General features: G+C 39.0%; 1 protein-coding gene across 1 annotated transcript in view; it reads left to right on the top strand.

Annotated features, from left to right (window-relative positions):
- Window positions 1–24,004, top strand: part of LOC137079118 (prestalk protein-like) — a 30,233-nt gene extending 6,229 nt beyond the window's left edge. Inside the window, exons 5-19 of the mRNA XM_067447080.1 lie at window positions 4,643–4,792; window positions 5,163–5,312; window positions 5,638–5,793; window positions 8,966–9,115; window positions 9,320–9,475; window positions 12,083–12,262; window positions 13,892–14,050; window positions 15,055–15,204; window positions 15,408–15,557; window positions 16,465–16,617; window positions 16,924–17,076; window positions 17,426–17,575; window positions 19,506–19,655; window positions 21,427–21,495; window positions 23,534–24,004. Coding sequence (XP_067303181.1) covers window positions 4,643–4,792; window positions 5,163–5,312; window positions 5,638–5,793; window positions 8,966–9,115; window positions 9,320–9,475; window positions 12,083–12,262; window positions 13,892–14,050; window positions 15,055–15,204; window positions 15,408–15,557; window positions 16,465–16,617; window positions 16,924–17,076; window positions 17,426–17,575; window positions 19,506–19,655; window positions 21,427–21,495; window positions 23,534–23,550 — 2,093 coding nt within the window. The 3' untranslated portion in view covers window positions 23,551–24,004. The remainder of the gene's footprint in view (window positions 1–4,642; window positions 4,793–5,162; window positions 5,313–5,637; window positions 5,794–8,965; window positions 9,116–9,319; window positions 9,476–12,082; window positions 12,263–13,891; window positions 14,051–15,054; window positions 15,205–15,407; window positions 15,558–16,464; window positions 16,618–16,923; window positions 17,077–17,425; window positions 17,576–19,505; window positions 19,656–21,426; window positions 21,496–23,533) is intronic.
- The last annotated feature ends 1,703 nt before the right edge of the window (window positions 24,005–25,707 follow it).

The raw sequence follows: 25,707 nt of genomic DNA, 5'->3' as shown, positions 1-25,707 counted from the left end.
GGTTTATGTGCCAGGAAAGCTGATGGCCCCTTCCACAGACCTTTGGCCGAGCGGCCACTTATGACCGCTCCCCAGCCAGTTAGGGAGGCATCCGTCGTTAGCATTATGCGACGAGAAGGAGCCTTGGGAAAGGAACTAAGGATCTTTCCACTTCACCAAGGCACGTAGGCAGCGCCGCATGACCTTGATTAAGCAAAAAGGGTTTCCCCTCGGGGAGAACCCCTTTGTCCTGAGCCACCACTGTAAGGGTCTCATGTACAGCAGGCCAAAAGGTATCACGTTGGACGCTGCTGCCATCAAACCCAACACTCTTTGAAAGTGTTTGACAGTGAGTGACTGGCCTAGCTTTATCTGGTTGACGGTATTCAGGATCGTTTTTACCCTGGGCGGAGATAGCCGAGCCGACATTGTTCTCGTGTCCCAAACTACCCCCGGAAAAGTAATGCTCTGCTGTGGTGCCAACATACTTTTCTTTTCGTTCAACCTTAGCCCCAACACCCTCATGTGGGCGAGAACAGCATCTCGATGCTGAACCGCCAGTTGTTTCGATTGTGCTAATACTAGCCAACCGTCGATGTAATTTAGCACGCGGATGCCCTGGAGTCGCAACGGAGCCAGAGCTGCATCCACGCACTTCGTGAAAGTGCGGGGCGATAAAGCTAGACCGAATGGCAGCACTCGATATTGGTAAGCTTTTCCCCCAAAAGCGAACCTGAGGAACTGTCTGTGCTGCGGAAGGATGGAGATGTGGAAGTACGCATCTTTTAAGTCTATCGTGACGCACCAGTCCTCGGACCTGATGTGACACACGATCTGTTTTATCGTGAGCATTTTGAATTTTAATCTTTTTACTGCTCTGTTTAGATGACCCAGATCTAAGAGAGGCCTTAACCCTTTAGGCGCCAGTGTTTTTTTCCTAAAACGTTCGATTTTGACATCTTAATTTCAAAAGGCTATATCTTAAAAGTAATAAACGATAGAAACTTTCTGTAAATTAGAGAAATATTAAGGAGGACCATACGTTTATGTAGAGGTTACATTTTCCCATCTAATTTACATATCATGACGTCATAACGTAGGGGCCATCTTGGATTATAGAATTTTCATGAAAAGCCACGTTTAAATGATAAAATGCAGCACTTCTTTCCCCCCAAAATGTCCCTCACCTTCTGTGTGCTATATTGCACAATACTGAATGTTCAGGTAAATAGTAAATAGTAAACAGTAAACAAACTGTGTAAATCATTACTAATAAATGGTAGAAACAAACCGAATGAATGTAGCGGTTTGCCTTTTGCTGTAGATATTTTCCATTTACTACATACAGTAAGCACTCTGATTCCATATATAGGGCACATATATATTGTATATTATATATTATGCATAATAGCCCCCCTGTCCTGTGTCACAGCGCGTCTGCTCGCGTCCAAATCTGCCTCACGCGGCCGCCGAGTCTGCACATCTACAGCCACTCTTATTATCATTTTGACTCCCCACCCTGCCTCCACGTTGCCCTCGAACTTGCTTATGAATACTTCGACCTCTTCTAACATACCCAGTGGCGTTAGATAAAGTCTCCACCACAATACTTTCGCCGCGATCGCGGAGATGCGCGAGGTGAGAAGACGCGCGCTTCATGGTGAGCGCGGCAAAAATCTCCCGCGGCCGCCTCATTCCCAACACTTACACACCTGCTAACTTCGTGATGAACACTCGGACCCCGGGAAACATTATTCCCACCACTGACATTGGGCAAAGGACCATCTACATTGGGCAAATGATTCACCGTTTGTGCTTAGTGTAACATTAGGTTTAGTTTCACTTTCAGAATCACCGTCATCTCATATTTCCCTTCAGAATCAGGGTCCGCGAATAGAAGACCCAACACTTCATTGTGGGTAAGCTTTATTGATGCCATTAGAAAATAATAATAGTAATAATAATCTAATGCAAATACTCGCTGACGTTGACAATGCTTTGATAAAACAGCTCACTCGCACGTCAGCTCCGCTTTTGTTTACACTGATTCAATGTGCTCTTGCTCGTATATTTTGTATAGAATCATGATGTTTGTATGAGTCAGGGATGAAGTACAACATGTCTACCATCTAGTGGAGGGGAGGTTGAATGAAATTTGACACCCTAATTGACAAAATCGGCCGTTTTATTCAGTGACGCATCTTGTCGAGTAAACTCGACCGTGGCGCCAAGAGGGTTAACCCCCCATCCTTCTTTGGAACTATGAATTACCGGCTGTATAACCCCGACTCTCTGCAGTGGGGAGGGACCCGTTCTATAGCCTCTTTTCGCAGAAGAGTCTGTTCCTCTTGTTCCATTACCAGAGCCTGCTCGGGGCTTACTACCGTGGCAGTAACCCCGTTGAACACGGGCGGGTGTAACCCGAATTGAATTCTGTACCCTTTTTCTATTGTACGCAGGACCCATTCTGAGACATTCGGCAGAAGTTTCCACGCTGCCAGAAAATCTACTAAGGGAACCAGTCTCTCGAGGCTGGTCTATGTATTTTACTGTGTGGTCAGCCCGGTGTCCTGTAACGGATAACCGGCAGGTAGCAACCGAACTGACCGTCCAGGGGCCCTCCCGAGAGGGCGCGAACATCCCCAAGCCGCCACGTTTCCGGGCGGACATGGAGATATGTGTTTGCCGGGGACCGCCGCGCTCTGAAGCTCCAATGGTGGCAGGGTTGGCAGACCGCCCCCCCGATGGCTCCGGGAAAGAGCGGGCGCCAGAAATTTTTGAAATGCCGCTGCCTGCTTCCTGGCCTCCTGGTAACGGTCGACGACTGTTGTTACAGCGTCACCAAAGAGGCCAGTCGGCGAGACGGAAAATCCATAAGGAACTTTTTGTCACATTCTTTAATATCTGACAAATTTAACCATAAATGTGGCACGAAGAGACAAATCTGCCGCCCGCCTAATTGCGGCGATCGTTTCTCTCCCCACTTCCTCTGTTTCTTCATTAATATCCCCCAACAGATCAGCTTGATATGCTTGCAGGACGGCCACCGTATGTAAACAGGCGACCGCCTGCCCTGCAGCCGAGTACGCCCTGCCCACCAGCGCTGATGTTGTTCTCACGGGCTTGGTGGGCAGCTGCGGGGCTTGCAGCGACGATGCAGACTCGGGGGAGAGATAGCTCGCGAGCGTTTCTTCCACCCGCGGCATCGCCGCATAACCATGAGCCTTCAACCCGTTTATATTGGAATTTTCAGATGTGGACGGGTTAAAGACTCTGGCTGATGCTGGTCTAGCCCAGGACCTCTGGGTCCGGGAAAAATGGCAAGCCCCGCCTAGGAGGTTGTGTATATGACGGTAAAAATCTCTCGTCTAGCCTGCTTGTATGTTTATGTGACTCAGAGCGCTCGGCCGGCCAGTCTAAACTTAATCTGGCAACAGCGCGAGTGACAACCTCCATAAGCTCCTCCTGTGCGTGCGTGTGTAATGGTGGAAGTAACCCGTCAGTTTCATTTATGCTTACAACATCCAGTTCCTCGGAACTGGAGTGCTGCAACTGATCTTGTGCCTCAGCGCGGGCGGAAGAAACGGCAGAGCGTGCTTCCAACTCGCGAGCTGAGGCTTGAGATCCAGCGGGTAAGGGCAGAGATAGGGGATCACCCGTCTCTAACCCCGCCACTAGATCTAACTGCGATCCCCAGGACGCGAGCCTTCGCTGCGCCTCGGCAACAGCGGGACCCGAGCCCTGAGGACCGTGAGCCAAAGCACTCTCCTCGAAGAGTGCCCGGCGTGATCTCAGTGTTTACATTGGGAGACTCTCGCAATGCTCACAGCCAACCCCCTCGAGAGCTGACTAAGCCCCATGCTCAAGCCCCAAACACATTACACACAGGTCGTGTGTATGCCCACCCGTGATGTAACGAGGGCAGGGAGTAACACATCGCCTGAACTGACTAGACATTCTCTTTTCTCTTTTTTTGACACACACACAATAAATGGACATACAATATCACACAGAGCGCTTTGTGAAGACACAGAAGCTAGTGACTGTTCGGTCCGGGTATGCTTTATAGCTTCCTGGTCGATGACGTCACCCGCCCGTGACGTATCGTCCCGCTATTGGACTGATTACACAAGTGCTTCATGACATGGTACGCAGAGGCATCCCCTAGCGTTTCGACGCAGCTCGAAGTTCCCTCAAGATAGGGAACACTTATTTCAGAAAACTTAAAAGGGGCATTTGTCTGGATTAAATCAATGAGTGATGATTTATTCCGCCATTTAGGATTTGACCATGTAGGAGTGTTAATTAATTGAGTCAAATTTAAAATGCTACACTGCTCTTTAAAAGCATCAGATATCGGCCTTAGCCAGTCCCAGTTCAGATCACCAACAACAATAGTATCATTATAGGTCTTGACCCAGTTGAACAAAATGACGCCAAATGATTTCAGTTATTTCAAAGGTCCTTACAGCCTACAACAGCAAAAGAACCGAAACCCACAGCAAATAAAACACGAAGTTTAAAGTAGAAAGACTGAAATGGTTCTTTCTTGTAAAACATATTCCAAAAATATATAGGTACAACTTACAAAAAATAAAAACTTTTGACATTTGACATTCAGCATTCAGTGATATGTTTTCTCTGTCATGTGTCTGTATAACAGTAAATCCAGGAGTGTGTCCAAACAAACGTTATACAGCAGACCAGTGTGCCCGGATACGTTTTGTGTCGTGTGTCGATGACAGTAACTGTGCCATGAATGAGAAATGCTGCAGCAATGGATGTGGACCTCAGTGTATGGCTCCAGCTATAGGTATTATATTATATTATATTATATTATATTATATTATATTATATTATATTATATTATATTATATTATATTATATTATATTATATTATATTATATTATATTATATTATATTATATTATATGAATTATATTATATTATATTATATTATATTATATTATATTATTTTGCTGTTGAATGCTTGAATCTGATTGGTTAAAACCCGCAACAAATAAAACATGAAATTTAAACTAGAAAAACTGAAATAGTTATTTCTTGTAAAACATATTCCAATAATATATAGGTACAACTTATAAAAACACAACAACAATAAAAACAGTGAAAGATATTCAACTTTCAGTGACGTGTTTTCTCTGTCATGTGTCTTTATTACAGTAAATCCAGGTGTGTGTCCAGGCAGACGTTATACAGCAGACCAGTGTGCCCAGATACGTTTTGTGTCGTGTGCCGATGACAGTGACTGTGCCAACAATGAGAAATGCTGCAGCAATGGATGTGGATCTCAGTGTATAGCTCCAGCTACAGGTATTATATTATATTATATTATATTATATTATATTATATTATATTATATTATATTATATTATATTATATTATATTATATTATATTATATTATATTATATTATATTATATTGTTGTTGAATGCTTGAATCTGATCGGTTAAACCCCATGACAAATAAGACATGACATTTTAAAGTAAAAAGACTGAAATGGTTCTTTCTTGTTAAACATATTCCAATAATATGTAGTAGATACAACTTAAAAAATAAAATAAAAAATAAAAAAAATACAGTAAAAGACATTCAGCATTCAGTGATATGTTTTCTCTGTCATGTGTCTGTATAACAGTAAATCCAGGAGTGTGTCCAAGCAGTCTTTATTCAGCAGACCAGTGTGCCCGGATAAGTTTTGTGTCGTGTGCCGATGACAGTAACTGTGCCAAGAATGAGATATGCTGCAGCAATGGATGTGGACTTCAGTGTTTGGCTCCAGCTCCAGCTCCAGGTATTATATTATATTATATTATATTATATTATATTATATTATATTATATTATATTATATTATATTATATTATATTATATTATATTATATTATATTATATTATATTATATTATATTATATTATATTATATTATTAGCCTGACGTGGTCATACTCAATTCTAGTCACAATACGAGTCTGTTACTGCTCCATTGGGCTGTAATTATGGGGTATGTTTCAACCGAACCAGGAAAGACATCAATTAGATAGACCTACAACAAATTAGAGCAACGAAGCAACGCATAACGTTAGTTGTCAAATGTCAACAGAACTCAAATTGCATTGTGTTGCCAAATCTGCGTTTTTTTCCGCGAGTTATTTTCCGTGGCAATATTTCATTTTAAATATCGTGGTTATCGCCAATACCGATTTATTGCCACACCCTAAATTCAATGTGGGGGTAGTTACTCAAAAAAAGCAATTAGTTACTAGTTACTAGCTACTTCTGTAAATTGTAATGAGATTACTTTACTAGTTACTGCATTTAAAATAGTAACTTCACTACTTATTACGTAACTTTCCCGTTTCTTAATTTAGAGTTTAGATACATGTACAAATAGGGCTGGGCGATATGACGAAATATATCGTCTGGACGATAGAAAATGTCTATCGTTTTAGATTAGGCTCTATCGCTTACGCCACGATAAGGCGTTTACGGCAGAATTTTACGTCAAGATGCACCTCACGCCACAGCATGCCCATGCACGCTGCAATACATAAACAAACATGGAGGAAGACGGTAGTAGGTTCAGACCAGGGTAATTCTCAGAGTAATTATGCCAGAATAGTGGCATAAGCGCTCAAAACAAACTTCAGACACAGACGCTGCAACGGGCTTTTACGCGTGGCACACCATATAGCCATATATTGAAATATTTTAATGGCAGGTGTAGGGATGGCGAAAACTAAACATTTTTTTTGACCGACCACCGAGCCTCATTAGCCGGTTGAAACCGGTTAACCGATTAGTTTAAAATATGCTGCGCTATTTGAAATAACAGCCGCGAGCCGCGCTCCTCTCTCTCTCTCTCTCTCTCTCTCTCTCTCTCTCTCTCTCTCTCTCTCTCTCTCTCTCTCTCTCTCTCTCTCTCTCTCTCCTCTCTCTCTCTCTCTCTCTCTTTCTCTCTCTCTTTCTCTCTCTCTCTCACACACACACACACATACTGTCCTAGCGCTGCCGCCTCCCTTCCACTCATGTCACTTTTTTTAAATCCCCCACAGCGCGAAACACGAGTCCCACAAACGCGCCGCCTTAGTTTCGAAATGGTTTGGGTATAAGGTGATCGCGTTGAAAATAAAGGTATTTGTCTAGCGTAAGAAGCTCATTTGAAACATTGCCGCGGCTCATTTAAGAAATGAGCACGCTTCATACTGTCGTCTGCTCTGGCTCTAACCTCGAGTGTTTTAGCCTGTTTACTTTTTGCAAACCTTGTGAGCGCGCAAACCCAAACGCTGTGACCTCGCGTCAAATGTTTTTATTGGTTTATTAAGTACAAACAGGCGAGTTATGAAAAATTGAGTGCGAGGGATATGTTCACTTCACACAGAAAGATTTTGGAATGAGATGGCTAACTGTAGTAGCGTTTAGTCCACTGTATAATAGCCTAATTTAGAGATCACTTTTTTTTTTTTTAAACTGACAACTTTGATCGGTTAACGTTGATATGGTCAACCATCGGTCAAACGGTCATCGGTTAACATCCCTAGGCAGGTGTTAACTTTACCAACAGTCTTGCTTGAAAAAAAGTTTCTAAATAAAATAAAAATGTAGTCCATACTACCATTATTTGTTTTGTACATCATTTCAAACTGCATTTCCACATTGCAATTTTGTATAGACTATTCATAAACTGAATTAACAGAAAAATTGCTATATTGTTAGTATATCGTTATTGGGATATCAAATGAGCTATATCGGGATATGAAATTTTGGCCATATCGCCCAGCCCTATGTACAAACATCATAGCACTATCATCACATATTAGCCTGTCAGAATAGTGTTTATTGTATAAATGTTTACAAAATAGCATGTAAAACCATATGAAAGAACAAAATCCCTGTCTGCACCAAGAAATAAGCCTCATGTAAAATCCACAAACAACAGGATAAAGGAGGCTATAATGGGGTCATTTTAAAATGTCAACATACAAGTTTCAAAGCACAGGCTTTGGGAAACATGAGAACAAAACTCTTCTCCTGAGAGAAAAAGCAGCTTTTTATTAGATTCGTGGCACATATGAACAAAAAAATTAAGTGGTCAATGAAAAATATAAAAATAAAGTTCACTTTTTGTTTAAGAGTGAGAATGAATGTGATTCAAGGCCAAATCTTGCAGATAAAGTTGAAAACTCGCTCATTTATGAACATGCATTTATTGTATGGACAGAGCTAGAACATAATGTAGCTAAGTGTTTAAAATGCAAAGCATGCGTCATGCATGATACTATGCAAACTTATTGAAGAAATGCAAGCGCAACAGTCAAACGGTCTACGGTAATGTTTACATTAAAAACTAAAGAAAAGTAGCGCAATGGAATAAAAAATAAAAACATCCTTTGTGGCATTTAATTGCCCCTCTCTGCACAATTAAGGTTGCTCATTCATTGCTAAATTAACATGTAGGCGTCCATTCTGTTTTCTTTCCAAATTATCACTGGACAGTAAAAAAGTGCACATGTTTATTTGAAGTGAAAGTAATGTCAATATCGTAACTGGCCGAAGCCCTCCTGTCCCCGTCTCCCTCTCTCCTCGCACCAGGAGCTACATCCCTCAAATCGATCTCTATAGCAACGGTGCCCAGGCAAGCACACATGCAGTTATGCAGGTTGATGAACGCTGAGACTAAGGGTTGCAGTTATTTTTTATGGAAACGCAGCTAAAGTAAAGGCTAAAGTAGTTCTAGGCAGGTCTTGACCCAAATGAACCAAATGACGCAAAATGATTTCAGTTATTTCCTTACAGCCTACAAGAGCAAAATAACCAAAACCCATGACAAATAAAACATGAAATTTAAAGTAGAAAGACTGAAATGGTTCTTTCTTGTACAACCTGTACAAACCTTTTTTTTTTTTTTTTACAGTGAAATTCATTCAGCATTCAGTGATATGTTTTCTCTGTCATGTGTCTGTATAACAGTAAATCCAGGAGTGTGTCCAAACAAACGTTATTCAGCAGACGAGTGTGCCCGGATACGTTTAGTGTCATGTGTCGTTGACGGTGACTGTGCCAACAATGAGAAATGCTGCAGCAATGGATGTGGACCTCAGTGTATGGCTCCAGCTATAGGTATTGGTGTGGAATGCTTGAATCTGATTGGTTAAAACCCACAACAAATAAGACATGACGTTTTAAATAAAGTAAAACGACTGAAATGGTTCTTTCTTGTAAAACATATTCCAATAACATATAGGTACAAATTTAAAAAAAAATACAGTGAAAGACATTCAGCATTCAGTGATATGTTTTCTCTGTCATGTGTCTGTATAACAGTAAATCCAGGAGAGTGTCCAAGCATGCGTTATTCAGCAGACCAGTGTTCCCGGATAAGTTTTGTGTCGTGTGCCGATGACAGTGACTGTGCCAAGACTGAGAAATGCTGCAGCAATGGATGTGGACCTCAGTGTATGGCTCCAGCTCCAGCTCCAGGTATTATTATATTCTATTATTATTACAAAAACCATCGCAAATAAAACATGACATTTTCAAGTAGAAAGAATGAAATAGTTCCCTTTCAGTCAGTACACTCAGTCAGTACATGAGTTACATCAGTACCAACGAAATGGGGTTTTCGCCTAGAAGCCATTCGTCTTCAAGACCTACAAAATGAGCCAATGGCATGAAATTGCCATGGGTCTGCAGAAGTTGAATAATGTAACTCCAGCCCTGGTCGCTTCGGCACTGCTGCAGAGTTTTTTCTCTTCTAAGAGAGCTACACGGGCAAATATTTTTAAAGATGTATCGCCCGTGTGTTTCTGGCTGCTTTTGTGTAATTTTTCCATCTGACAGCCACGAGCGCTGTCTTGCATGTTGAGTTATATAGACGCTGACACAGTGCTCACGGATTAGTCATGTTTTAAAGGAACATGACCATCGCAATGTTTAGATCAAGACCTCAGAAAGGGTAAAGTCCCCTCTGTCATACACCAATTATTTCCTCTTCAAAAAGACCTATTTTGGCTGATGGCCAGGGTTATCTGAGGGTTATGGTCTGGAGATGAAGGTTTGGCTGTGTCGAAGGTTCGGCTGTGCTGTCTCCTTCAGGAGTTCTAGCACTGAAAAAAAGAAGGGAAAAAAGCCAGAGTCTGATCCAGATCTGACAGCCATGCTTTCCCGGGTAGCTGTGAACATGGGGCTGGACTGGAACCCTCCACCTCAGCCCAAGTATTCAAGGCTGGACGTTTGGTTCCTGGGCATGACGCACACTGATCACCTGCTACTGCCCCCAGGGCCATTCTTCCCAGAGCTGTATAAGGAATTAACCAGTTCTTGAAGGGCACCTTTTACTGCCTGTAATCATTCTGGTGCGACCTCAACCTCCACTACCCTTGATGGAGGCGTGGCTAAGGGTAAGTGTGATTTCCCTCAGTGGAGCGCTCTGTTGCAATGCAGCTGTATCTTTGAGTGTATACGCCTGACGTGGTGAATGTACTTTAGTGAAAGAGGTTTACGGAGCTGCGGGCCAGGCCGCATCTACTTTGCATGCTATGGCCATCCTAGTAATGACGCTTGGGTTGCTTCATATGAGACCGCTTCAGCACTGCCTTCATGATCAACTCCCGAGATGGGCATGGGCATTTTTCTATGGGCTAAAGTTCCCTTAGAACAAGTTTCTGGCATACTAATGCTTCTGTCACAGGCTGGGGTGCCATGCACAATTGGCATGCTGCCACGGGCTCCTACAAAGGACTCCAGTGGCTACACAGTGTTAATTGCCTCAAGTTTCTGGATAAAAGTGACACACTTGATTGCCCGGCTCCTATCAAGGGGGTATAAGACCTGCAAGCATTGTCAGTGATGAAGCTTGCCAGGAATTTGAGCTGACTAACTGTCATATGTGCCCAAGGTTTCCACCTCTCCAGGTGCTGAACCTACAAGCACTGCCTTGGAGGAGGCAGACCCAGCCTGCACTGTCTAGTACGCGCCCTTGTCACTTATGTAGACCAGTAACAGTATTCAGGATCTCAGACCAGTTCTTGTCTGTTACGGAGAGCAGCAGAAAGGGAAGGCTCTCTCCAAGCAGAAGTTTTCATGCCATTGAACTTATGGTTTAGGGCATGTCATGCCCCCTAGGGGTGGCACACTCCACTGAGTGTTGCCTTCTCTTGGAATCAGCGCATGGCGCCTCATTAACAGACTTAGAGCTGCAGGCTGGCCGACACCCAACACATTCGCTAGATTAAGCCATAATCTCTGAGTGTAGCCAGTTCCTCTCGTGTACTCACGCCAAGGGGCAAGTAACCAGACAGGCTCAGGTGTCTTCACTTGCTGCGAAATTCCACTCCATGGACTGGATGCGTGCGCATATTAACTCAGTGAGGGAGTTTGTAAGTTTCTTTAGGGCTTTCTCAGTAAGCCCTGAGTTCCTCCAGCACTTTTGACACTGCCACCAGAGTACATGGCTGCTTGGTCAGCCCTCGTGTTAGGCTAGGTGCCTCCATGTGTATGGTTACCCTGTTGGCCAACACCCACATGTGTATTTCCACGGTAAGTCTTTTCAAAACTCTGTCTTCCCTTGGCAAGACACCTTGCCACCCCAGGATTGAAAGATTCCACCTGCGGTTAGATACTCCAGAGTGTGTCCGTATGCAGCCCATATGTGCATATGAATAATCAGACCGAATGTCTCGGTTACGTATGTAACCGTTGTTCCCCGAAGGAAGGGAACGGAGGTATTAAATACCACAACCGCTGTACCGCTGGGACGGGCGGGGTGCTCAGCCTCGGCTCCTCGGGAGGCGCACATAATGCGGAGTTACATTATGCAAATTCTGCAGACCTATGGCATTTGCATGCCATTGGTTTGTTTTGTAGATCTCGAAGTCGACTGGCTTCTCGGCGAAACCCCCATTTCATCAGTCCCATCAAGAAACGTGGGAAACGTGTAACTGAGATTTTCTTTTTTTGTAAAACATATTCCAATAATATATAGGTACAACTTACAAAAAAACTGTTTTTAAAGTGAAAGATATTCATCATTCAGTGATATGTTGATATATAAAAATATTGTTTCTCTGTCTTGTGCCTGTATAACAGTAAACCTAAGAGTGTGTCCAAGCAGTCTTTATACAGCAGACCAGTGTTCCCGGATAAGTTTTGTGCCATGTGCTGATGACAGTAACTGTGCCAAGAATGACATATGCTGCAGCAATGGATGTGGACTTCAGTGTATGGCTCCAGCTCCAGCTCAGGCTCCAGTTGTTACTATATATAAAGGTATATTATATTATATTATATTATATTATATTATATTATATTATATTATATTATATTATATTATATTATATTATATTATATTATATTATATTATATTATATTAATTATTTTAATATAGTTTGTTCTTATGGGAAGAAGGAGACAGGAACCGGCAAACATTTAAAGACTTTAATAAATAAATAAAAACAAAATGAAAGTAAAAGCTGCAGCCCCTCATAGATCACTGCTGCGCACACACGTAAACAAAACATAGCATAAAGTCTAGGCCTGGTAATTATAGGCTGTTATAATTATATTATTTTGTAAGCCTAATAAACAATTGAAGGGGATTGTTTAGGGATCCTTGCCATTTAAAAGTAAAAATTTTAAAATAATTTTCAGATTTTTAGAAGAATAAAGAGATTTTCAATAGTTGTTCTTAGTAAGAAGACTTGTTCAGTTAGCATTGTAAAAAAACTGACTTCTGAATTAAATGCTTTAAAAATATATTACATCAAGGGTTAAATAAAATAGAAATAGCACATCAAAGTTATATCTGCATTATGAAACCACTTTTTGTGTGTGTTTACTAGGGTTGGGTACCGTTCACATTTTAAACGGTAGCGGTAACAGAACTGGTACCAGCAATTTGGTACCAGTACCCAACGGTACCTTTGTTTCGGTACTTAAGAGATACATTAATAACTGTAAAGAAACTGTAAGTCATTTAGAGTTATAGTCAGTTATTGACATTATGCCAGAGCTGCCTTGGTCTGCCATTGTCTGTGAAGTTTATTCACTGTAATATTTTCCAGCACTACTAGCTACTTAATTAATTGAATTCATAAAACAACCATATTATAATTTTTTCTTCTTTCTATGAAAAAAATTCCCGCAAATTCTGTGTTGTTTATTTTCTGGTAATCAAATGAAGACATATAATATTCATTTAATGAAACGTTTGTCAAACAAAGCTGCACAACTCTAGCCTAGAAATCTAGACGCGCCCTAGCGGCAGCAAATCTAATCTGCCGTGAGTGTCATCTAGCAACTCTCAATACCTTCTGAGCTGTTTAAGCCAAACTTTGGCTTAACATAATGATGCAAATAATGCTTGCTAATAGTAAACACAGAAGCTGGCGAACAGCGGTCTTTCGAATCAGCTTTGACTGCGACTCTAAAAGACTTGGAGTTAAGCTTTTCTCTTAGAAAAGAACAAAGAACAGCACTGAAGTCGTTCTTAAAAAGGGAAGAAGTTGTCGGAGTTTTGCCGACCAGATAAGGCGAAAATGTAATCTGTCAACTAGCTCCGCTTCACCTTCGTTGCTCTGGTTGGTGTAGCGCTATCCTATCGCGTGCAGAGGGAGTTTGAAAGACAACCGTTTATCCCGCCCCTCGGATTGAGCCCTGTCAATGGTGAGTTTCCAGACCAAACATCTTGATGTGGGTCTGGCTTGTCAGGCTAGCACAACTGAGCTAGTTTATAATTGATAGTTTATAATTATTACATTAATGTTAATAGTATTATTAAACTGAGACAGAAAGACTGAAATGTTTTTTTCTTGTAAAACATATTCCAATAATATATAGGTACAACTGAAATTATTTCAGCATTCAGTGATATGTTTTCTCTGTCTTTTGTCTGTATAGCAGAACATCCAGGAGTGTGTCCAAGCAGACTATATCCAGCAAAAGACTGTGCCTGGATACGTTTTGTGTCGTGTGCCGATGACAGTGACTGTGCCATGAATGAGAAATGCTGCAGCAATGGATGTGGTTCTCAGTGTATGGCTCCAGCTCCAGCCACAGGTATTATATTATATTATATTATATTATATTATATTATATTATATTATATTATATTATATTATATTATATTATATTATATTATATTATATTAATTATATTATATTATTACATGGCTCTGTGAAATACTTGATTCTGATTGGTCAATCGGGCATTCCAGCGGTATGTTATTTCCAGATAATAACTGCTCATCTGGGTAATATGAGTTATCTTGACCGGTACTACTTCTATGCTTAACGCTGGCACCATCTTGTGACTGTTAAATACTTAAACAGCCATGGCTACATTGGAAGACTTCAAGGCAGGTTTCCTTTATAAAGTTTTAAATATGGATATTTTTCTTACACAAATGCATCAATTCGAATCAGAAGGCTCTATTAACCCATCGGAGCCGTGTGGAGCACGTTATTTGGCAGACAGCTGCATTTTTTATTTGACTTCAAAAACAGCTATAAAAAAATAAATAAAATAACTCCGATTGTATTTGTCTGAAAGAAGAATGTCATATACACCTATGATAATTTGAGGGTGAGTAAATCATAGGCTTGGTTTCATTTTTGGGTGAACTAACCCTTTCAGCATTCATTTTCAACATTTAGCAGCAATAGATAAAGGCTTAAAGCAGTTTGGAACTGTTTTTCTTCGCGAAAGCTTTGCGTAAGAGCTAATAAAATATTTAATCTCAGGACAATATTTTGTGTCTAATTTATTTGAGACTAGTAGCCGTGTAATAAGCGAGATAAAGTACACCCAGCCGGTTGTTATCGCAGAATAAACCCCTTCAGAGTGATGCAAGAAAAATCCTGATCACTCTGTCGGGGTTTATTCTATTTATTCTATTTCTATTCTATTCTATTCTATTCTATTCTATTCTATTCTATTCTATTCTATTCTATTCTATTCTATTCTATTCTATTCTATTCTATTCTATTCTATTCTATTCTATTCTATTAATTATATTAGAGCATTCATTGATATGTTTTCTCTGTCATGTGTCTGTATAACAGTAAATCCAGGAGTGTGTCCAATCAAACGTTATTCAGCAGACGAATGTGAACAGATACGTTTTGTGCCATGTGCTGATGACAGTAACTGTGCCAAGAATGAGAAATGCTGCAGCAATGGATGTGGACTTCAGTGTATGGCTCCAGCTATAGGTATTTTATTTTATTTTATTCATTTTATTTAACCCATGACATTTAAAACATGACATTTTAAAGTAGAAAGAGTGAAAAGGTTATTTCTTGTAAAACATATTCCAGTTATACATAGGTACAACTTACAAAAAAATATATTTTTTACAGTGAAAGACATTCAGCATTCAGTGATATGTTTTCTCTGTCATGTGTCTGTATAACAGTAAATCCAGGAGTGTGTCCAATCAAACGTTATACAGCAGAACAGTGTGCCTGGATAAAATTTGTGTCGTGTGCTGATGACGGTGATTGTGCCAAGAATGAGAAATGCTGCAGCAATGGATGTGGAACTCAGTGTATAGCTCCAGCTACAGGTATTATATTATATTATATTATATTATATTATATTATATTATATTATATTATATTATATTATATTATATTATATTATATTATATTATATTATATTATATTATATTATATTATATTATATTACTGTTGAATGCTTGAATCTTATTGATTAAAACTTATGACAAATAAAACTACATTTTAAAGTAGAAAGTCTGAAATGGTTCTTTCTTGTAAAACATATTCCAATTACATATAGGTAAAACTTACACACAAAAAACAAAAATAAATTACAATGTAAAAGACATTCAGCATTCAGTGATATGTTTTCTCTGTCATGTGTCTGTATAACAGTACATCCAGGAGTGTGTCCAATCAAACGTTATATAGCAGAAGAGTGTCCCTGGATAAGTTTTGTGTCGTGTGCCGATGACAGTGACTGTGCCATGAATGAGAAATGCTGCAGCAATGGATGTGGACCTCAGTGTATGGCTCCAGCTATAGGTATTATATTATATTATATTATATTATATTATATTATATTATATTATATTATATTATATTATATTATTTTATATTATATTATATTATATTATATTATATTATATTATATTATATTATATTATATTATATTATATTATATATTATATTATATTATATTATATTATATTATATTATATTATATTATATTATATTATATTATATTATATTATATTGCTGTTACATGCTTGAATCTGATTATAATTATTATATATCTGGTTATAAACTGTGACAAATAAAACATGACAATTTAAGGTAGAAAGACTGAAATGGTTCTTTCTTGTAAAACATATTCCAATAATATATAGGTACAACTTACGAAAACATACTTTTTTTACAGTGAAAGACATTCAGCATCCAGTGATATGTTTTCTCTGTCATGTGTCTGTATAGCAGAAAATCCAGGAGTGTGTCCAAGCAGACTTTATTCAGCAGAAGAGTGTGCCCGGATAAGTTTTGTGTCGTGTGTCGATGACAGTAACTGTGCCAAGAATGAGAAATGCTGCAGCAATGGATGTGGACCTCAGTGTATGGCTCCAGCTATAGGTATTATATTATATTATATTATATTATATTATATTATATTATATTATATTATATTATATTATATTATATTATATTATATTATATTATATTATATTATATTATATTATATTATATTGGTGTTGAATGCTTGAATCTGATTGGTCAAAACCCAGGACAAGTTAAACATGGCGTTTAAAAAGGCTGAAATAGTTATTTCTTTTGAAACATATTCTAATAATGTATAGGTACAACTCACAAAAAATCTTTTTGACAGTGAAAGACATTCAGCATCAAGTGATATGTATCCTCTGTCATTTGTCTATATAGCCGAACATCCAGGAGTGTGTCCAAGCAGTCGATATTCAGCAGATGAGTGTGCCTGGATAAGTTTTGTGACGTGTGCTGATGACAGTGACTGTGCCATGAATGAGAAATGCTGCAGCAATGGATGTGGACCTCAGTGTATGGCTCCAGTTACAGGTATTATATTATAATATATTATATTATATTATATTATATTATATTATATTATATTATATTATATTATATTATATTATATTATATTATATTATATTATATTATATTATATTATTTTATATTATTTTATATTATATTATATTATATTATATTGAATGATTGAATCAGTTTGGTCATACTCCATGACAAATAAAACATGACATTTTAAAGTAGAAAGACTGAAATGGTTCATTATTGTAAAACATATTCCAATAATATATAGGTATGAATTACAAAAACACTCTTATTTTTTTAGAGTTAAAGATATTCAGCATTCAGTGATATGTTTTCTGTGTCATATGTCTGTTAACAGTAAATCCAGGAGTGTGTCCAAGCAGACGTTATTCAGCAGAAGAGTGTGTCCGGATACGTTTTGTGCCGTGTGTCGATGACAGTGACTGTGCCAAGAATGAGAAATGCTGCGGCAATGGATGTGGATTTCAGTGTATGGCTCCAGTTACAGGTACTATATTATATTATATTATTCTAACGCTAAGGTTGCAAAGAAGAAGATGAATATAATATATAGGGTTTTATTAGACTGATTCAAAGCCATCATGCGAAACAGCTTGCAACATAACACAAACAATACTGGACACTGAAGTGTCCACATTGAGATACTTAAATGCACAGTGATAAGAAAACAACAAACAGCTGTGATGATTAATGAGTGTGTGTTACAACAGAATAATGGTGGGAAACTGGAAAAAAGGAGACGTGACACAGGTTACTGACAAATGCAAATGAAAAGGCCATGATAATGAAAGAGACAAAACATGTATGTGACATTACGCCTCATCCCAAAAGGTGTGGTCTCGCGCCAAAACAGAAGAGATGAGGGAGGAATGGTTGGTGGTTTGGGAGGTGAGCGAGGAGAAGGCAAAGGGCTGGTGAAAGAGGCAGGCAGAAGGCTGGTAAATTTAGGCAGACATACAGATAAAGATTACCAGGGAGGAGCAGATGGTGGTAGCCGCCATGGAGGAGCTGGTGGGAGAGATCATGGCGCCGATGAATTAGTGGCCGAGATGGAACCAAAGGGCTGAAGGACCAAGTTGACGCTGGTGTGACTGCGGACCCTAGTGAAGCCTAAGGGATGGAGGAGCCCAATGGAGCTGTAGGGGTGTAGAGATGGCGCATAGCACATGATCATACGGCGCATTCATGTACAGACACATTTTTTATGTGTATGTTGTTGTGATTAGTAATCGTAGGTTAAAGGGTTACTTCAGCGATTAGCATATGGCTTTGTATCGGTAGAAACCCTGGAGTATATTCGAATGATCGTGCTTCTCTGCTTGGATACTCAACTTGATGGACATGTTGACATACTTTTTGTGTGAGTTTGTCCATTCAAGCGCAAGACTTGAAAGAGAACTCAATATTTGCACATTGTGAGACGTGTGCGTGCTTTTGGATGAGTGCAGAGGTAGATCTTCACACAGCGTGTGCGCACGCTCTCATTCGCGTCTTCTGGCGAATATACCCGGGTGATAACAGCGAAATGACTGGTCCGGCAGCACTCGCATGCGTTGAACACACTTTACAAAGAGAGACCGTTTTGCCAGTTTTTCTTTTATTATTGCTGTTGTAGTGTAGGCCTATCACTGAGGAGCCAGCACGTGTATCCATCGACAGAAACATACATAAAAGCTTTATTTTCAAGTTACAACCCATATTAAATATGCGTCATCATCAGATGTGAGATGAACCGGGGTGCAAGTGCGTACCAGCACCTTTTACATGGCAGCAGCACCCCGGTTGGGAAACGCTGTGCTAAATCACTGAAGTAACCCTTTAATGCAGTCAAAACACTTGAATTTAAGAGTCTCCTTGTGGTCCTGTTTGGTATTGCTGCTTAACTCATCTAAAATGAAAACAGTCTCATTGCTGTTGCTCTGTATGCATACTATATACACTGTGAATTCTGTAACGTTTTTTCTATAAGGTTTATTTTTTTCATGGATGCTTATGTGTGATAGAAATTTATTATATACTAGAATTATACTCTTTATATTTGGTTATTTGGTGTCTTTTTGTAGTCTTCAATGATCCTTGAAGTTTGCAGAAAATACAGTTTTATGAGAATCACACTTCAATCTGATTGTTTACTTTCCTGAATATAGAAAATAATGACAAATCATATTATATTATATTATATTATATTATATTATATTATATTATATTATATTATATTATATTATATACAAGTTGTTGTTGAATGCTTGTATCTGATTGGTCAAAATCCATGACCAATAAAATTACATTTTATGGTAGTAAACGACTGAAATAATTATTTCTTGTAAAAAAAAATATTCCAATATTATACAGTTTTACCATGATAAATATTCAGCATTCAGTGATATGTTTTTCTCTGTCTTGTGCCTGTATAACAGTAAAGCCAGGAGTGTGTCCAATCAAACGTTATACAGCAGAAGAGTGTGAACGGATACGTTTTGTGCCATGTGCCGATGACAGTAAATGTGCCAAGAATGAGAAATGCTGCAGCAATGGATGTGGACTTCAGTGTATGGTTCCAATTCCAGGTATTATATTATATTATATTATATTATATTATATTATATTATATTATATTATATTATATTATATTATATTATATTATATTATATTATATTATATTATATTATATTATATTATAATAATTGATGATGAGCCGTTGAATTATTTTGCCCCGGAGTCAGTTATTCTGCTTACACTACGGTTACCTCAAAACATCTGATTTATTTCAAGACATTTGTCAGGTTTTGTCTTTAAAACTTGTGTGCAGGACTAATTTCTTACGCATCTTAACCCAAGCCTCGGTTGCTAATTCCAAAATGTAATTTTAGAGCTAGTAACGGAGTCTTGAGCCATTGATAGCAGACTAATGCAGTTATTAATGTAGTTGAGAGAGAGAGAGAGAGAGAGAGAGAGAGAGAGAGAGAGAGAGAGAGAGAGAGAGAGAGAGAGAGAGAGAGAGAGAGAGAGAGAGAGAATGTGAATCACCTCAGGCTCAGTCTGTGCATCTCTCTCAACAGTGTTTGTCAGAAGCGTACTAATATGGAACAGTAAAAACAGTGCCTTTATTATTTCGCTAGTGAGATATATATTTTTGCAAAACAATTTTACTGATAACATTCTGTGTGAGTGTGTGTCCATACTCTGTAGTGTATGTGTGATACATGTATCGCAAAAACCAATCATATCCAATCATAGAGCGATAAGGCCATTGCCTCCTCTCATTTAATCATTTACATTTACATTTAATCATTTAGCAGACGCTTTTATCCAAAGTGACTTACAAAAAAGGGGAGAGCAATATAAGCAACGAAACAGACAAGGCCAACAACCTGCAAGAGCTGTAAGAATTCTCAGTTAATCGAGCACAGTACACAAACTTTTTTTTTTTTTGACAAACAAACAGAAAATTTAATTGGATAGTTAAGTCTTTATTGGTCAGGTGCAATTGGAAAAGATGTGTCTTAAGATGTTTTTTAAAAATGGCTACAGACTCAGCAGCACGAATTGAGATGGGCAGGTCATTCCACCAGGTGGGAACGGTCCAGGAAAATGTCCGTGAGAGCGATTACATGCCCCTTTGGGATAATAAATGCGATGCGAGGCGCCATTCACTCACAGAACGCAAGCTTCTGGAGGGTGTGTAAGTTTTAGCAAGCGAGTCTAGGTATATTGGGTCAGAGCCAGTGGTTGCTTTGTAGGCGAGAACCAGTGCCTTGAATTTGATGCGAGCAGCCATTGGCAACCAGTGCAGTCTGATGAAGAGAGGCGTAACATGCGCTCTCTTCGGCTCATTAAAGACCACTCTCGCCGCTGCATTCTGGATCAGCTGCAAGGGTTTGATAGTGCATGCTGGAAGGCCAGCTAGAAGAGCATTAGAATAGTCCAGTCTGGAGAGAACAAGAGCTTGGACCAGGAGGTGTGCAGCCTGTTCTGATAGGAAGGGTCTAATCTTTCTAATGTTGTATAAGGCAAATCTGCAGGACCGGGCTGTTGCAGTAATGTGGTCAGTGAAGTTTAAATGGTCATCAATCACAACTCCAAGGTTCCTGGCTGTCCTGGATGGAGTTACTCTCACGTGACTTTTCCCCATTCATTCAATACCCTGCACAAAACTCACTGCGTGTATTATGGTATTATATGATTTAAGTGAAAGGGGACAGAGGAAGCATGCCTCCCTCTGTAACTTCACCTGCGGGTGTTGTTGGTGGAGACCGTTATTTTATAATAACGTGTGACTTTTACACTGTTCAATGTAACATTTTGTAATATTTGTGTTTTTTTTCCTTTCATATATAGATTATTTTCTCCTCCAGTTTATTATGAAGAAACACTGCCCACCTCAAATACACGGAGGAAAGGCCCCTGGTATGTATGTTGCAGGAGAAAGAGAGTATATGCGTTTGTTTTCTATATTTATTTGTTTGGTCAATGTCATTGTGGGTTTTGCTGTTGTAGGCTGTAAGGACCTCTGAAATAATTGAAATCATTTTGCGAAATGATATGGAACTGTAATGCGGTAAACACCTGTCTGGAACTACATTTTTTAGTACGTTTCCCTCGAAATAACTGCATGCCTTAGAGCGCTCATCAGCCAATCAGATTCAATCAATATAATCCCTGTATTATATTATATTATATTATATTATATTATATTATATTATATTATATTATATTATATTATATTATATTATATTATATTATATTATATTATATTTATAATTTAGGGACTATTGAATGCTTGAATCAGATTGGTTGATGAACGCTCTAAAGAGTGCAGTTATTTTAATGGCAATTCGTGGCTAAAGTAGTTCTAGGCAGTTCTTGACCGCATTACATGTCCATTTCATTTCGCAAAATTATTTCAGTTATTTCAAAGGTCCTTACAGCCTACAACTTTAAAATAATTAAAAAAATTAAAAAACACAATCGCCCTCATTTATCAAAAGTGCGTACACCAAATTTCCAGCGTACACCTTGCGTACACCCAAACCCACGGTGACTTTGAGATTTATCAATATGGACGTTGGCGTACGGTGCACGCTCAACTCCTACGCCAGCTCAGGAGGTGGTGTACGCACATTTGAGTTAGTGGGAAAATGCACAGAAAAACAATTCCTAACACCACAAAACGCACTGACCAAGATATGCGATATTATGACCTACTGTTAAAAAACCACAACCACAACATTCAGTGTTTATTTTTGTGCAACATGAACGTCAATGTTTAATTTGTGTGACTTTACCAAAGCGTTTGATTTGTAGGCATATGTATTCCTCCAGTCGCGAGCCTGTGCGCTTTATCTGACGGTTCAGGGTTAGGCCCGACAGCTGCGCACGGACTGGGACTAAAATAATTCAGACCGACAAAATAATAAAAATGACCTTCTTCTTTTAAATAATAATAATAATAATAATAATCTTCTTCTAAATAACAAGCGTCATTAAGAATAATAATCATAATAATAAGAAGAAGAATCTTACAAATTGTCATGTAATTATTAATGTGAATGAATTACTCCACATCACATCATCATCACTATTGTACACCCCAATACATGTGCCGTGATACGAAATTAAATGCTAATTGTTTCAAAACGTGCTGTAAAATAATGCAGTGATGGTAATTTATCATCCAAACAGCTATTTAAACTGCTGGAGTGCGCTTCAACCTCCACTCTATTAACAGTAGCTACTCGTAATTTGGGTCCATATTTTGTTTTTGTAGGTGCCTTTAATCCCACTCTTTAAACTCCCAAATAAAACAATTTTGTTTTTTTTTCCACTTCCCTGGTGATGGTCTCGATGTCTCGTCTCAATCATCTCACTAGTTCAGTAGTCAGGACACTGATCAGGGAGTCAGCCCATTGACTTATGTCCTAGTCAGTGCCCTGACTAGTGAACTAGTGAGATGATTGAGCGCGCCCGATCTCCACGTCGGAGCAGTTTCGCTTCTTTGCCGTCTTCTGTTTGTCCATGGCGTAAAATGAGGGCGTGGGGGAGGAGGAGACTTGAATATATAGGGGCGTGTTATTCTAATGACGATCGGTTTCAGCCGCCACATTTATTAAGGGCAAGTATTGCGTACACCTGGATTGCAGAGGTACGCACAGCTTCATAAATCAGGCGATGAGAGGAGTGTAAGCATAATCTTACGCCAACATATACACCCGTTTCTACGCAAGATTGATAAATGAGGGCCAATGACACTGACATTTATAAAATTCTAAAAATGTCTCTAAGCACCTGACTTTAAGTTTCATGCACTGGGTGGCTTTACAAAATGAATAAAGATAATAAGTAATATATATGATGCAATTCACTCTGTAGGTAAAAGTGAATTTGAGTGTTTTGTGCTGTACATCTGACACTTAATGCCACTAATTCTGAAACTCTATCCATGCAGTCTATGTACACAACTGAAGAGGACTCCAACGTGTTCCGAATTCTGTTCCCATAATTGTCAGTGCCCTGCCGGACAGAAATGTTTCCCAACCACCTGTGGTCACACATGCAGTGAACCGTGCTGATTCAACCACTGGAAACAGTTGTGCGAATAATTGTGCATAATAAAACATATTTGAGTTTTTTACTTAAATCAATTCAGTGTTTCATTTATTTTTCTTGCAGGCTTAACATTTATATGCTTTTGAGAACAAAATGTACAAATACTTTAGCCAAAATGAGTGTGTTGAAATAACAGAAGAATATGAACATGGCTAGTTGGCTAACTAAATATAATTACCCCATGACCTAAAAAAAAAAAAAAATTGCCGGGTTGTTGCTGTATTGCACATATGTAGAACAAATCATATTAAAGAAAAATTATGTACTGAGTCATGTTACCTTTGCCATGTACCTATCCTATAAAAACTTGTATTCTGGTGAGATTCTCTGTGATTGATATGAGGTCCTCCTGGCTGTGATTAAAGCATACTCAAAGGCATCGTTTGGAGTTTGTCTGATTACTGCTCTACAATTCCCAAGTGATTGTGTTTAGTGGAACACTAGAAATCTTATTTGCATTCCCAAATCATAGTGCTGAAGTGGAACACTACTGTATAGAGCCCTGTGGATCAGTAATGTAGGCAAAAAAGTAAATGATGGGTGGCCTCTAATTATGTGGAAAAGCCGGAATAATTCACATTGCCCCTTAATTTGGTTTAAAAATCCAAAATTCCGATTGACATACATTCTGCACATGTATGTGCAGAAGCCAGCTTCAAGTCTCACTAGGAGTTTGTAGGCTCTTGCAATACATTTTCACAATACTTGTGACATTCCAGGTCGTGAATAGGTCCAAAGTTGAATGCCACCTGTCCAACAATACTGATGTGTAAAATAAAATACTAGCACACATACACAGATACACAGCTTCAAGTTTGGAGTTGGTCAAGCTCCAGCTCTGAGCAGAAACTTCCCAAAACATACTGATAACATGTTATTTCTTTCTGTAAAATGTACAGACACTATTCACGATGATTCTCTAGAGAAAGAAGATGAATAAAAGCTTATACAGTCTTGTTCAAAATAATAGCAGTACAATGTGACTAACCAGATTAATCAAGGTTTTTCGTATATTTTTTTATTGCTACGTGGCAAACAAGTTACCAGTAGGTTCAGTAGATTCTCAGAAAACAAATGAGAACCAGCATTCAAGATATGCACACTCTTAAGGCTGTGCAATTGGGCAATTAGTTGAATTAGTTGAAAGGGGTGTGTTAAAAAAAAATAGCAGTGTGGCATTCAATCACTGAGCTCATCAATTTTGTGAAGAAACAGGTGTGAATCAGGTGGCCCCTATTTAAGGATGAAGCCAACACTTGTTGAACATGCATTTGAAAGCTGAGGAAAATGGGTCGTTCAAGACATTGTTCAGAAGAACAGCGTACTTTGATTAAAAAGTTGATTAGAGAGGGGAAAACCTATAAAGAGGTGCAAAAAATGATAGGCTGTTCAGCTAAAATGATCTCCAATGCCTTAAAATGGAGAGCAAAACCAGAGAGACGTGGAAGAAAACGGAAGACAACCATCAAAATGGATAGAAGAATAACCAGAATGGCAAAGGCTCAGCCAATGATCACCTCCAGGATGATCAAAGACAGTCTGGAGTTACCTGTAAGTACTGTGACAGTTAGAAGACGTCTGTGTGAAGCTAATCTATTTTCAAGAATCCCCCGCAAAGTCCCTCTGTTAAAAAAAAGGCATGTGCAGAAGAGGTTACAATTTGCCAAAGAACACATCAACTGGCCTAAAGAGAAATGGAGGAACATTTTGTGGACTGATGAGAGTAAAATTGTTCTTTTTGGGTCCAAGGGCCACAGGCAGTTTGTGAGACGACCCCCAAACTCTGAATTCAAGCCACAGTACACAGTGAAGACAGTGAAGCATGGAGGTGCAAGCATCATGATATGGGCATGTTTCTCCTACTATGGTGTTGGGCCTATTTATCGCATACCAGGGATCATGGATCAGTTTGCATATGTTAAAATACTTGAAGAGGTCATGTTGCCCTATGCTGAAGAGGACATGCCCTTGAAACGGTTGTTTCAACAAGACAATGACCCAAAACACACTAGT

This window comes from Pseudorasbora parva, chromosome 6, assembly GCF_024679245.1.
Source record: "Pseudorasbora parva isolate DD20220531a chromosome 6, ASM2467924v1, whole genome shotgun sequence".
Lineage (NCBI taxonomy): Eukaryota > Metazoa > Chordata > Actinopteri > Cypriniformes > Gobionidae > Pseudorasbora > Pseudorasbora parva.
This window is presented reverse-complemented; position numbering and strand designations above follow the sequence as displayed.